The following is a 15,252-nucleotide window of genomic DNA, read 5'->3' on the forward strand; positions in this document are numbered from 1 at the left end:
TTGAAGATAGACTTTCAGAGTTAACGTTTTTAAAATTATTTCATGTAGCTATTTGAAAGGAAGCTTTAATATATTTAATATACACTTCATTTTCATGTTTAGTCATTATTATACTTGTTTCTGCTTCAAGAGAAATTTCTTTATAATTTCACATATAACGTTTAGGGACTACTTTAATCAAACGCCATATACTGAGGAAATTACTTCTCAGAATTACCAGCTTCAGATTGTGTACAGCTGGAATGCATATAAGAGCAATTTTTGCTGGGCTCAGTGGCTCACGCCTGTAATCCCAGCACTTTGGGAGGCCAAGGCGGGCAGATAATGAGGTCAAGAGATCAAGACCATCCTGCCTAACATGGTGAAACCCCATCTCTACTAAAAATAGAAAAAATTAGCTGGGTGTGGTGGCACACACCTATAGCCCCAGCTACTCGGAGGGCTGAGGCAGGAGAATCACTTGAATCCAGGAGGCGGAGATTGCAGTGAGCCAAGATCACGCCATTGCACTCCAGCCTGGGTGACAGAGCGAGACTCTGTCTCAAAAAAAAAAAGCAATTTTTTAATTGTCGAATATATTTAGTGTGTATTTTACATTAATAAACCTTGTTTAATTTTTTTGAACAAATTAGTGGCCATGAGTATGTCTCATTATTTTAATCAATTGCTTCAACCTGAAGTTTCTTAATAATCTGATTGTTTGACTTTAACTTATTTCATACATGCAAACCTTTATAAACATAATGTCATGTGTTGGTAATGTTAGCATTTCACTAATGTGAATATATTGACTTCCCAAAAACAAATTGCCCATGAAGTTTCTGACCAGTGCAAATGTCATCTCCTCAGTAAAGCCTTCCTCAAATTTATCCAAACAGAGAGTACCTCTGCAAGCTCTGTTCCAATAGTATGTATTCATAATTCTAGCAGAGCCATTACTATGTGGTTTTTGTCAATTGCCACATCTGCCTTCTCAAGGAACAAAAAGTTCCTCAGAGGTAAGGAGCACACTTCATTTGTGTTTTGTTTTTGTTTTTGAGATGGAGTTTTGCTCTTGTCGCCCAGGCTGGAGGGCAGTGGCGCAATCTCGGCTCAGTGCAACCTCCACCTCCTGGGCTCAAGCGATTCTTCTGCCTCAGCCGCCGGAGTAGCTGGGATTATAGGCACCTGCCACCACACCTGCTAATGTTTGTGTTTTCAGTAGAGATGGGGTTTTACCATGTTGGCCAGGCTGGTCTCGAACTCCTGACCTCAGGTGATCTGCCCACCTCGACCTCCCAAAGTGCTGGGATTACAGGTATGAGCCACCATGCTCAACTGTCATTTGTGTTTATCTCTCAAATACCTAGTTGAGTGCCAAGCAGTCAGAGATATTTAAAAGATATTTGAATCAGTGAGTGGATATGTTGTGGAAAAAATATTAAAGATCATTCCATCTCATCATTTTATAGGCAAGGAAGTGAAGTCCAGAAAGGTAACATTTTGCTTTAATTTTTCCAAGTTATCACACTGTATTACTTTAGGCATCTTATTACTACAGTGCTCTAGATTCAGGAAAAATACTCCCTTCCAGTATGTTCCAGAAATAGTTCCAGTATGTTCCAGTATGTTCCAGGAGAGGAGGGGGAGGGGAGGAAAAGAAAGAAATCACTTTCAAGTTGAATTTGATTTTAAGTGTCTGGCCGTGATTTTGTGAATAAATTTAAGGGTTTTTTTCCTAACGCATACCCCATGACTAGGAGTCCATCATGTAATGAAAATTTAGAGTTCTGTCAAAACTATTTCTCTTAGGAGACAGAAATGCATTAAAAAATGTAATTTTTGGAAGTCCTTTAACATCAGCATAAACTGACATACAGTCTTTTTTCTTTTTCTTTTTTTTTTTTTTTTTGAGATGGAGTTCACTCTTGTTGCCCAGGCTGGAGTGCAGTGGCATGATGTTGGCTCACTGCAACCTCCACCTCCCAGATACCAAGCAATTCTTTTGCCTCAGCCTCCCGAGTAGCTGAGATTACAGGCATGCACCACCATGCCCAGCTAATTTTTTGTATTTAGTAGAGATGGAGTTTCACCATGTTTGTCAGCTGGTCTCAAAGTCCTGACCTCAGGTGATCCACCCACTTCAGCCTCCCAAAGTGTTGGGATTACAGTTGTGTGCCACTGCGCCCTGCCCAGTCTTTTCATTGGAGGAAATAAATACTCAGAAATCCAACATGCCATGTGTCAGCTGCTAAAAAACATTTTTGGATATAGTTCTAGTGTAGGCAGCTATTGAGCAACTAGAAAGTAACATCTTTATAAATCTGTAATGAGACACAGGTGGACAAGATCAGAAAGAAAGGATTTTGGAATGAAAGGGATGAATGGAAGTTAAGTAACCGTAGTGCATAAACCAAATCATTGCAGACTGACTTCATTGCCCTAAGAAAATTCATAAGGGCAAATATAATTCTAAAATTGGTATTTTAAAACCTTCATTTAAGTAAATTTACGTAAATGAAAGTTGATGGAAAATCAGAAAATTTTAGCAATTATTGATGCCAAGTTCCTGTTCTCCATTTCTTTCCATCATTAAGTATTATCTCTGTTAACCTATTCCCCTGACAAGGTGGAGGGTCTGAATTAGTGTCTGTTAACCCATATAATCATTCCAGTATTGAAAATATTAAAGCTACAAAATCTCCCTGAAATTCCTTAAGGTCCTGACCTCACAGGAGTAAAGGAAATATGTGTCTTCACTTGATACATACATTTAACACCAGAATTCAAAATATTGCTAAGTCTTTGGGGATCATTAACTTACCATATTGTCTTGATTACATTTCTTCTAACAGTTCAACATACAAGTTATGGAAAATAAATTCCTATGATAAAAATGTAGTAATTTGAAAATTTATACTCCTCATTTATTAATAACCCTCATCAAGTGAAAATTATAACCCCCTTAGACACTGCCTTTCAGTGCAGTTAACAGATTCATTTCATTATTTGCCGCCAGCAGCCCGTTACTTGGAATTTACTGGTTTTGCCTAGAATTTTTGTATTTATTATACATTATGAAATAAATAAAGCCAATGGGTTTTTTTCCTCCTTTAGAAGAAAAATACTTCTGATCATGATTTGACTGATGAAGGAAGTCAGGGGAAAGCATGAGTGGCCTTCAGCCTTGTGTGCCCAGATTCCAGAGTGTGGCATCTGAGTCTCGCTGTATCTGTTGTACACCTTCTTGAATCAGAGCTGTCTGCTAAGCATGGCGAATCTTCATTTTGGACCCCATGTTTCAGGAAATAAAGAGAAAGTCTAGATAGACAGTAATGAACTTAAAAATTGATATTTTAAAAAGATTCCTAGAAATGTAGACTTGTGAAGGGGAACTATTCAACCACATTTCTCAAATCATCTTACTAAATTAGTGCATCTTTATAGAATATGATTTGGCAGAATTATTTGATAAAGGAAAATATAGGAAATAGGGTTGATCTTCTGCAAATGAAAATATAACTAATGCAGTCATCTCTATCAGAGGTTTCAAATGAATACCTGTTGAGCAAAATCAGCCTGGAGACACGTTTTGAGTTTTTGTTTTGTTTTTTTCTTTTTTTTGACCACGCTGTGTTTCAGATATTTTGAATTAAGTTTCGGTGTTTTAAAAGTATGATTTTTATATTAAAAATTATATTTCTGTAAACAACAACAATTGGCTGGAGCTAATTAATTCTGTCCTCTCTGGTCAGTGATGGTCTCTTTTGATTCATCTAGTTCCCCCACTTCCTACTGTCTCTCTTATCCTAAGACCCTTATTCAGTTTGTATGCCCCTTGCCTTTTTACTATTTGATCATCTTGTTTGTACCAGGCTCTCTTAATTTATTTAAGTTAAGGCCTTAGGCCTTACAGCATTTCAGTTGATGACCTCTGAGCTACAGAATGCAATTAAACTGCTACTGCAAAGAGTGAATGCCGGCATGACCTGTTGTTTAGTGATTTCAGCGGTCATATGGCCTTCAGTGTACTTTTTAATCAATAACTGGGGGAAAAAGTGTTTTATTGTAAAGATACTTTTATTCTACATTGTTATGCTGCCCTTCCCCTAATATAACTGGGCTTAAGAGAAACTGGATAGTACTATAGAACAAATATAAACATGAGCTTGGCATAGCCTCCTAGCTTGAGCATAGAAACAGTATAAGTTATGATACTACTTTGAGACATTCTTTGTGGACATGTCTCCAGACATTTCAGCTTACAGAAAATACTACAAATGTTTTATTGACTATATTTTTTCAAAATAAACCATGATATTACTCCTTTCTGAATAGTAACTATTATTATCCAAGGAGAATTTCTTCATGCAGAACTCAAAATAATATTATAAATAGGTTTATTTTAATTTCCATTGGAATATTTTTCTTAAAACTTGAGATGTCACACTGAAAAATATAGTGCCTGACATCACAATTTTCAACATCTTTTTTTATACCATAGTATATCAAAAGGATATTACATGCTCATGATTAATCATTAATTTTGTTTTGAATTTTTCTAACATGATTTAATTCATACAGTAGACTTCCAATTTAAGTTTCTCAAACTCCTGAGGCTTCCTTTTAATGCCAACTTTAACCAGGGAGCTCTTCATTTGAAAGGAAGGCTAAGCTGCAGTTGACAGAGATTACAATGCAGTAGCTTACTCCTCTCGAACTGTGACTGGAGATGATTGAAGCATAAACCGTTTAATGTTTTTGAACACACTTGTCTATGTCTCTGTAGTTTCTGAGGAAGAAACTGCATGTACATTGAATATTTTCACTATTTTACTTGTTAAATGAAAAAGAACTTAATTGAGTTTGGAGTTCATATCCTGAATTTTTCACTACATCATGATGTGATCTTTTGTTATGGAGTATTTGTTCAAGTGAATACCAACGATGTCAGCTATCATTATGTTGTTTCTATTAGCATATCCTTGTTAATTTTCTGTCTCCTTGATCTGTCTAATATTGGCAGTGGGTTGTTAAGGTCTCCCACTATTATTGTGTGGAAGTCTAATTCTCTTTGTAGGTCTTTAAGAACCTGCTTTATGTATCTGGGTGCTCCTGTATTGGGTGCATGTATATTTAGCATAGTTAACTCTTCTTGTTGCATTGATCCCTTTACCATTGTGTAATGTCCTTCTTTGCCTCTTTTGATCTTTGTTGGTTTAAAGTCTGTTTTATCAGATACAAGGATTGCAACCCCCTGCTTTTTTTTACTCTCCATTTGCTTGATAAATCTTCCTCCATCCCTTTATTTTGAGCCTATGTGTGTCTTTGCACATGAGATGGGTTTCCTGAATACAGCACAAGGATTGGTCTTGACTCTTGGTATCCAATTTGCCAGTCAATGTCAGTAAAAGCCTCAAGTGACCCCTGGGGAGCTCTGAATGTGGAATGGCCCTGTAGAGTTGTCCTGAGTTGTGGTAAGTGGGTTTAGCCTTTATACGTCCAAATTGATATTGATTGGATGCAGGTTAGCCCAAAAAGGGTTGCAACCTTCTGCAAGGTAGCTCTTTTTTAGCCAAAGCTGTTCCAAAGAGGGCTAACCACTTAGAATTGTCTACCACTAATATTTCCAGAAGCTGAGGGAATAAATCTTTAATTCCATAAAGGGCATCTGAGTGGCGTGTCACATCTATTACTGTTTCTTGAGTACATTTCCTTAATTTTTACTTTATGAATTACTTTGAGCCATGTGAGAGGGTGAGAATTGTATTGCTTCATTGATTAAAAATTTTCTTCTAGGAGTTTTTCATTCTCATTTCATTTCAGTCAAAGTCTAAGGCATGATTCTTTATACTGAATTACTAATAATTAAGTTTCTCTATTTTTGTTTCTCCGTGTAATGAATCATTTATTTTTTCTGTGGCCTCTTTACATAATTGAATAGTAAAATGAGATTTTTTAAAAAACCTATTTTACAGGATACTTCCAATTCCTCACCTAGATTTACTACTTTTCAAAGCTGTAATAAATAGCTGGCAAAGCCATGGAAATAGAATCAGTATTTTGTGTTACAGTTCCTAAATTCTTTAAATATGCATGAAAGAACAGGGACTCATAATTTTCACCTACGCAAATATAGATTGTGACTAATAGAACGCCAGTAGAAAAAAGTTTTTGAATTGTTTTTCTAGGAGTGGTGATAAATTGCTGGTAGTTCCACCACTCCTTCTAACTGTCCCCCTTAACCATATCTTAACCCTATGTGTCACAGAGTCGTTCTTCTAATCCCATGATGCTAACTGCCTTATCAAGACAGCAAGCCTTAGATTCCTTGTGGAAAACATGTCTCCACATTTTTTTCTATTTTCAAATGGATTAAGAATTTCAGAAGTTTGATATTTTTAGTTTGAACAAATACATCTGTAAAGTAATAGCATGCTTGCCCCTTTTCTGAGCTTTACTTCTTTCAAATATCTCAGAACTTGCACTCTTGCCACCCTTGGTGATTCTTAGAACTCTCTGTGGCTGTTAATCCCTAATCGCTTTCTTACGCTGATGATTCACATTTTCAGATGCCATAAAAATGTAACACCTTTTAAACATACTTAGTATGGTAGTCCCTGTGATTATTTTTAATGAAATGCTTTAATGTAGACCCTTCTTTTCCCAAGACTTTCCATTTAAAGACATAATAATAATTTTTAGATGCCTAAGCAAATTTGCAAGAACTACAGTATACGTACAGCATGTTGTTCATAATTATCCAGCAATCATTTGAACATGTTATATTTCCCAGCTCATAGAAATAGCAGAGATAGAAAAATCCACTAGGCATGATTCCTGCCCACAGGGAGCTTTGGACAGACAGATGTGAAGCCAGAATATCATTGGAGATTGTAATCACTGCCACAGTGGAAGTAGCACAGGAGAATAACAGTAGAGGGAAAGCTATGTCTTGGGAGAGGAAGGAGCTCTGGAAGGAAGAAGACATTTCAGCCAATTTTGAATAGTCCATTCACCACGTGGCTGTGAGGTAGAAGGGCACTACAGAAATGAGAAATGACATGTACAGGGGCAAATAGATGTCAAAAAAAATGACAGTATCTGGCAACTACATGGCTCTATCTGGAACACACAGTCTTATGAGCGAGTAGCACAAAATTGAGGCTGGAAAGGTAGGTAAAGTGGCCTTCACATAACAGGTGAGGAATTTACCCTACATCTTGGAAGAAAAGGAATGAGATCAAATGAGTTTGGAATTACATGAGTGACAGTAAACAAATCGCATTCATAGTGGAATATATTTGTATATCTACAGGCAAAGCATTTTCCTTGTTGTGGAAATAAATACAGAGCTATTTGATACATGGACATAAGAATGATTCCACTTGGAATGAGGAGTTTTGAGTTCAGCTAATTATAAAAATAAACAAATTCCTTAGCTTTTAGCTTTGTCAAATTCATATGACACCCTTGCGAAAAACACATTAAAAATGTGAATGGTAGTTTTCTGAGCATATGTAATGTAGGAAGGAAAAAAAACCTTTTTTTCTTTTTAGTAATTATGATCTTCATGTTACTCTTAGTAATTTGTTTTTTAAAGCATAAAACAGTCATATCATTTTAATATTCCTATGAGTCACCTCATCATTTTAAAACCACATATATTCACTAAGTAAAATTGCCATGATGCAACATTATAATAAATGCTGCTACTAGAATAGATTTATTTGCAGTTCATCTGGCCTTTGCAATGATAAGGTGTTCGATTTCACTGTGAACCTATTTTATTTTCAAAGAAATTTTATTAAAATTATTGTACTTCTCAATAAAACAAACTTGTTAGCTGGTATTTATGAAAACAATTCTATTACTGAAAATTTGAAACATAATTTATTATTTATTTAATATGAGTGCAAAAACTTTTGGATGCTGAAATAATGTGATTTAAAATAATGTTGAAAACTATGATACATAGGTAAGTGTTGCTTTTAGGGTGAGAAAACAAATGTGATTGCAATTAGAACATTTTTCTAAAAAGTATAGTACACTTGGAATAAAGAACAAAAAGTACATGATTTTTAAAAGTGCTACACATAACTGTTATTGAAAATAAAGAATGTTTTTGAAGGACTAATACCAAATACGCTTTTTAAATACATTTTCTTCTTTTTCTTTAATACAGGGTCATCTGCTGTTTTTTTTTTTTTTTTGATGGGCTGAAACTTGTAAAATGTAATTTAAAATACATTTAAGTAGAACTGCATTAATTATTTTAATGTATTGCAGTTTTTTCCTGTTTTTAAAGTGTACACATCAGTAAGACTACATTTTTATTATTTTCCTTCTAGATTTATTCCTGACAACATTGAATGCCACCACTAGTACCTTCCAGTTTGAGATATGGGAAAATTTGGTAAGAAATCTTTTCCTTGAAGCATTTTATACTGATGGCTTTCAGTAAAAGCACACAATTTTAGAAAATAAAATGAAAATAATCACTTGGTCGGTTGATTTCAACAATAAATAGAAAACTTTCAGAGCCTTTGGTTGCATTGCTGCATTTAAACTGCTGAATATTGCTGAAGGAAGTGATTCATTCAGCACCAATTCCTCTGCAGGTTTTTAGGCATGGCTGCCAATTAAACTAATCAGGCTGCCCTAATGTGCATGTTAACAGGACCCCTGCTATGCTGTCAGCTGTTGAGAGAGGTTACTGTCATTTAATTTGTCAACATGATGGCTTATGAAGAAAATTCTTTAAAAAAAACTAAATTTTCCCTTTTGCCTTTAGGCTTATATTAAGAAATAAGATAACAAACGCTAAACTTACTGCCAGGTTAACTAGGATTAAGAAATAGGTTTTTTTTTTTTTGTTTTTTTTTAATTGTAAGTAGAAGATTCCCAAGCCAATGTCATGATTTATTTTACTTTAAGCTTGATGTGAATTATGTGATCAGTTAATTAGTGAAGAATAAACGACCTGAAATCTTTTTTTTTTTTTTGAGAAGGAGTCTCTCTCTGTCACCCAGGCTGGGGTGCAGTGGCATGATCTCAGCTCACTGCAACCCCCGCCTCCTAGGTTCAAGCAGTTCTGCCTCAGCCTCCCAAGTAGCTGGGACTACAGGCGCACACCACCACGCACAGCTAATTTCTGTATATTTTAGTAGAGATGGGGTTTTACCATGTTGGCCAGGATGGTCTCGATCTCTTGACCTCGTGATCCGTCCGCCTCAGCCTCCCAAAGTGCTAGGAATACAGGCACCACCTGAAATCTTAATGTTAAATTTCAGGCTGCATAGTAGAAGACAGGATCTGAGATCAGACAAAACTAGCCATCACAGTGACATTCATGACATGTTTGTCAAGTATTGAACCTCACTGTCCACACACAGAAAATGGGTGTAAGAGCCTCTGCTTCACAGAATGTTTGTGAAGATTAAATAAAACAGCTTGTGTAACATGCCTTACACAGAGTGGACATTTATTGAATTTTTCAATCCAAATTAAACCCATACCTTTTTTTTTTTTTTTTTGAGACAGAGCTTTGCTCTTGTTGCCCAGGTTGCAGTGCAGTGGCGCCATCTCAGACCTCATTGCAACCTCCGCCCTATGGGTTCAAGTGATTCTCCTGCCTCAGCCTCTCGAGTAGCTGGGATTACAGGTGGCTGCCAACCACACCCTAATAATTTTTTCTATTTTTAGTAGAGACAGGGTTTCACAATGTTGGGTAGGCTGGTCTAGAACCCCTGACCTCAGGAGTTCTGCATGCCTCAGTCTCCCAAAGTGCTGGAATTACAGGCATGAGCCACTGTACCTGGCCAAACCCATAACCTTTTATAAATTTGATTAAAATACTTAAGAGAACTACACCAGTTTTTTAAATGTAAAGCACAAACTTGCGGAAGGAGATTCATTATCAGCCAGCTCTCATAGTATGGTCAGTGATGCTGATCATGACTCCCATCCCTTCATGAAAGGAAACTACGATGGGGGGTAGCTTTGTTTAGACAAAATCAGAGCTTCTAAGTACTTCTAAGCTCAGAAATTTGATTCTTTTGTGGAGGGGAATTGTGGAGGCGAGGGAAAGTAAGACATCTAAATCAAGAAAAGACTTATTTAATATGCTACTTTAAAAAATTAGTTATATTTGTTTTTTCTGATAATAGAAATACGGTTGCTGTGTTTTTTATGACTGCCATATGTTAAGTCCCCACTGCTGGGGGATGTTTATCTGCAGATGGCCTTTATTAGAAAATGAGAGGTGTATTTGATTAACGTGTATTCAGGGTCAGCGGGAAACCATATTATAAATAAGAAGAATATCTGTAGAACATCATGAAACACCCTTAAGTTTATGAGATTCTTTAAGTCTAGGCTGATTTAAATATAGTGGAGTAAAGCAACTCAATGAAGAAAATAGATTTTGATGGGGTCTTTTATTATTGTTTTCTTTAAGAAAATGAATAAATTGGCTGTTGGAAAATGGGGACTGAGGGTTGTCCCTGTTAAGTGGCTGAGTCAGTAAGTAAATTTTTTTTGTTAAAGATGGTAAGGCAGTTTTTCTTCAAGTGTACTCCTACAGTGGAGTTTTGCAATAGGGGAAAGAGATCGGACTCACCTCCAAATACAGCCAGGAAAATTGGGACATTATAACCAGTGAGCAGGATGGGGGTCAGTGAAAGGGAAATTACTACACGGGCAGGATAGTGGTTGGGCTTAGGTAAGCAGAGTTCTCGGAGGAGCCTGACCAAAGTTTGGTCAAGGAGAACATCTTTCTTAGTTTCCACAGTAACAATAGTTAATCATTAAAGTGTCATTTTCATAAAATGAGTGATCATTTTCAATTAAAGAATGAACAGGTACTTTGCAGTCACATACTAATTGGCCAAAAAATCCATCAAAACCTGTAAAACTATATTAGCCAGTAGGAGAATGAAAGCTGCCACAAATCTTTTTACATATCAGTTGTATGTATAGCCCCATGGTAGTGCTCTAGCAGATACAGAAGTGACTAGAGCTTATAGGCCAGGAGAGCAGCTGGGTTGTGCATATGGATGACCCTGGCTTGTATGATGAAATATACATTATGCTACAGGAATTCAAAGACCAGTTGCTTCTATCTGGTTCCAGAATTATCAGTGAAGGCTTCAAAAAAGATGTGGTATTTAGGCTGGGAACGGTGGCTCACAGGTGTAATCCCAATACTTTGGGAGGCTGAGGCAGCCAGATCACCTGAGATCAGGAGTTCGAGACTAGCCTGGCCAACATGGTGAAACCCCATCTCTACTAAAAATAGAAAATTAGCCTAGTATAGTGGTGCATGCCTGTAGTCTCAGCTACGCAGGAGGCTGAGACCAGAGAATCGCTTGAACCCAGGAGATGGAGGTTGTAGTGAGCCAAGATCATGCCATTGCACTCCAGCATGGGCGACAAGAGCAAAACTCCATCTCAAAAGAAAAAAAAAAGATGTGGTATTCCACATAGCTAGTATGAATTAAAGGATTTTAGTGATTGGAAGTGAGAAAGAGGAAAAGGTAGGCAAGGAAGTGCACAGGAGATACAGGAAACATCCAGAGAGTAGAAAGTGGCTGGTTTAGGCCAGAATATAAAAGAGATATTAGAATGTAAGACTAGAAAAATTGGTTTATACAAGATCAGAGTTGTTCTGTGAGCCAATCCAGCTGTGAATCCAAAGAGGGGGTGATGTGAACCCCAACTTGAAGCTGATTGGGCAGAAATATTGGAGGCCTGAACTTGGGACTGATGTCCAGGGTAATTTGGGGGACTGAGCCCTCAAACTGTAGAATCTGTCACTATCTCTAGGTAGGTAGTGTCAGAATTGAATTAGAGGACAACCAGGTTGTATCCACTGCAGAAATGATTGCTTGTTTGTGGTGGGGAAAAATCCCCCACATTTAGTCACAGAAGTCTTATGTGTCTCACACATTTGATTCTTATGTGAGAGCATAAGGGAGAAAACCAGTGCTCGTTTTTTCACTCAGACAAATCTACCGTATCCTTAGAGGAACAAAGAAGGAAAAACTCATTTTAAAGTATACAGATATCCTATATGAAGTATATAGGAATCAGAGTCAGTATCTCAAACAGCAAATAGAGACATCAATGATAAGAATTCTGTACAAACCTGAGAGCTCAAAATTTCAAATTTATTGTTTTGATTTCTTTTTCTTGTGTAGTAATCTAAAATTATAGAAGGGAAAGCCAATAATTTTCTTTTTAATTTAAAAAAATTTTTTGGAAGTCAGATGTATATTGTTTTTGTTTGGAAAGAGTAACTGAAACAGAGCCTCTCTAATAAGCTCTCCTTTTCTGCTTGGCTTGGGCACCTCTGCTTCTCAGTCAATACATGGCCACTGTTGTAATCCTTTGCCCCTCTTCTTATTGATAACTTAAATTGTTGATGGATTAGTCCTTTAAGGATCAATGGAATTCTCCTCTCATTTCACTATCTTTTCTTAATTGTTCCCAACAGAATCTCCTTCCCTTAAAATCTGCAAAATATGTCTTTGAACTTACCTATGCTATTTATATGTTACCGTCAGAAATTCTATCTTTCTGACTTTTACTCTATCTCCCAACTGGAGATATAAGCTCTTTGAGGGTAGGAACTAGTTTTGTAATTCCTTATACTTCCAAAGCCCTCCACAGTACTTGAAATTATTGCCCTCTGAAATTATGATGATGATTTGGTAAAAGATACCAGAATTGACAGCAAGGAAAGCATACCAGATTCACATTTTCTTCTACAACTCATGGGAGTTTCTTTTGCCTCAAAATAAAAGTAGAACAGGAGATTGGAATAATTTTTGTGCAATATAGCAAAACACTGAAATTATTTATTTCCTTAGTTCAGTTAGAATGCTTTGTGTCACACTTAAAAGACTGGATTAAGATGGTCTAATTCAAAGTTTTTTTCATTTAACAGGATGGAAACTTCTCTGTCAGTACCATCTTGGAAAAACCTCAAAATATGGTGGTGGTTGGACAGTCAGCATTTGCAGACTTTGGTAAGATTGCTTTTGCCTTTCCAATTCTCTCCATCTTTCTGACCTCGTATTAATTCCCCATACCAGGAAATAACTCCAGAGTCTTCAGAGTTATTATAGCTTCAAAGGATCCCTATTCTCTAATAGTATTGTACATGACATGTGGTCAATTTCTTAATGAAATAAGGAAAAATTTGTGACGTGTTTAAAAAATAGTTTGATACTGTTTGCAGGAGTAATATGCAAAACAAGGAAATCTACTGAGACTTCTCTAGAGAATACCAGGTATTAATTACCATAACTTCTTCATGTATATCCAACAAATGGAACAAATATAAGTGAAGGAGTTAATCTGACCTCTTAGAACCAATACTAAAAACCATTTTTTTTTACAACTTAATTTCAAAGAAGAGTAGTATCTGTCATGAATTACCAAAAAGAGGACATACGAATTTATGTTTTCCATAAGATTCTCCAGAATCAAGTTCACATTGGCCAGGAACTTCCAAAGCATATGTGGCTCTTTTCATCATTTGTCAAGAATAATCATTAAAAGGACTTTGTGTTAGATGGGAAAGTGGTCTGGGTGACCCCTACCTAAAAGCTGTTCATTGCCCATTCCCTTCCCGCTGATCCTTCATTATGCCAATAACCACTGTAGGCTTTCCTCAAAATGTAGATGAGATGTCACCATATTCAGATACCTCAGTTTCCTCATATATAAAATGGAAATGATAATAATATCCACCTCTAAAGCCTATTATGAATAGCACAATGCAAATAAAAAGCATTGCCAGGCTTATAGTAAGAGTACAAGAAGTTAGAGTTTGAGCTGGGTGCAGTGGCTGTTGCCTGTAGCCCAAGCTACTTGATAGGACTGTTTGTGCCCAGGAGTTCAAGTCCAACCTGGGCAACATAGCAGTACCTCATCTCAAACTGCAGTTTGAGTCTATTCATTGGACTTACCTGTTTTTTGTTCTTGTTGCCTCTGCTGCTCTGTACGCAGCTGACTAAATCAACTCACTGTTCAGTATCATATGGATGTATCCCAGCACAGCTAAACAAGGAAGTTTGATTATGTCATATCATGGACATTTTAACATAAATCTCTATGTTGCCCCATATTTTAGTTATATTGAGTATTATGTTAATTTTGAGTAAATTTCTGTTGCCTTTCCAGTTTTTAATGCAAATAGTCAAGTAATAGAACACATGACATTATTTTTTGGAATTTGCTGGCTAATTTGATTAGCTAAATTATTAACGGCTCTGTCTGAAAGTCTCTCTTTAGGAAAAATATATGTACTATAATTCTCAGGGAGTTCAGAGACCTCTCTGATCCCCTTAACCCTTGGCTAAAAACCTCCAAAATGAAGTTATACCCTTTATGATCATGTGTTTTATGATAAAATGCCTTATTTTTAACAAAATTATTAGTAGCTTTGCTTTGAGGTTTTTTTTTAACAATTTTGCTAAACATAAGCATTTGCATGTTAGTATTTTTAAGATGTGCAAAATATGAGGCACAAATTAAGAAACATAACTTCGGTAGTTTATCAGTAAACTTTTTTTAATGTATCAGTAAATTTTTTTTTTTCTTTTTTTGAGATGGAGTCTCACTCTGTCAGCCAGGCTGGAGTGCAGTGGCGCGATCTCGGCTCACTGCATCCTCCGCCTCCCGGGTTCTTGCAATTCTCCTGCCTCAGCCTCCCGAGTAGCTGAGACTACAGGCGCACACCGCCACGCCCAGCTAATTTTTTGTATTTTAGTAGAGACGGGGTTTCACTGTGTTGCCCAGACTGGTCTCAAACTCCTGAGCTCAGGCAATCCGCCCACCTCGGCCTCCCAGAGTGCTGGGGATTACAGGCGTGAGCCACCGCGCCCAGCCTTAGTAAATTTTTAATAAATATTACGTTAGCTTTTTTAAAGTTCATGTATTTTTAGTTGAATATTGGCAAAAAAGACTGCTGGATCCAAAAATATGAATATTAACATTTCAAAAATATGCATTTTTTCCTGTGAAAAGTCTACATTTGAATACGTTTGTGAGTTGCATCTAGCCTTCCATCTTACTTTCCACCTACTTCCTTTGAACCAAAACAAGGGAAGTGACTGACAGCCAGGAAATCAGCATGATTTCAGAAATTTACCATTCAGTTGATAAAGAGTGCACATGCTTAAATAAATGATGTAATTTACAAGAAGTCTGTACCAAAGAGAAGTGTTTTTAAATGGCCCACAGCTCACTTGTCTAAAAAAATAG

The 15,252-nt window shown here is 36.6% G+C and overlaps 1 protein-coding gene across 1 annotated transcript in view; it reads left to right on the top strand.

Annotated features, from left to right (window-relative positions):
- The window catches only part of LOC108296850 (T-cell immunomodulatory protein), a 138,662-nt gene that overhangs the window by 80,493 nt on the left and 42,917 nt on the right, over positions 1-15,252 (top strand). The window contains exons 7-8 of the mRNA XM_037735193.1: positions 8,331-8,395; positions 12,929-13,010. Of these exons, the coding sequence (XP_037591121.1) occupies positions 8,331-8,395; positions 12,929-13,010 (147 nt within the window). The remainder of the gene's footprint in view (positions 1-8,330; positions 8,396-12,928; positions 13,011-15,252) is intronic.

The sequence above is a fragment of the Cebus imitator genome, unplaced genomic scaffold (assembly GCF_001604975.1).
Source record: "Cebus imitator isolate Cc_AM_T3 unplaced genomic scaffold, Cebus_imitator-1.0 Scaffold748, whole genome shotgun sequence".
NCBI lineage: Eukaryota > Metazoa > Chordata > Mammalia > Primates > Cebidae > Cebus > Cebus imitator.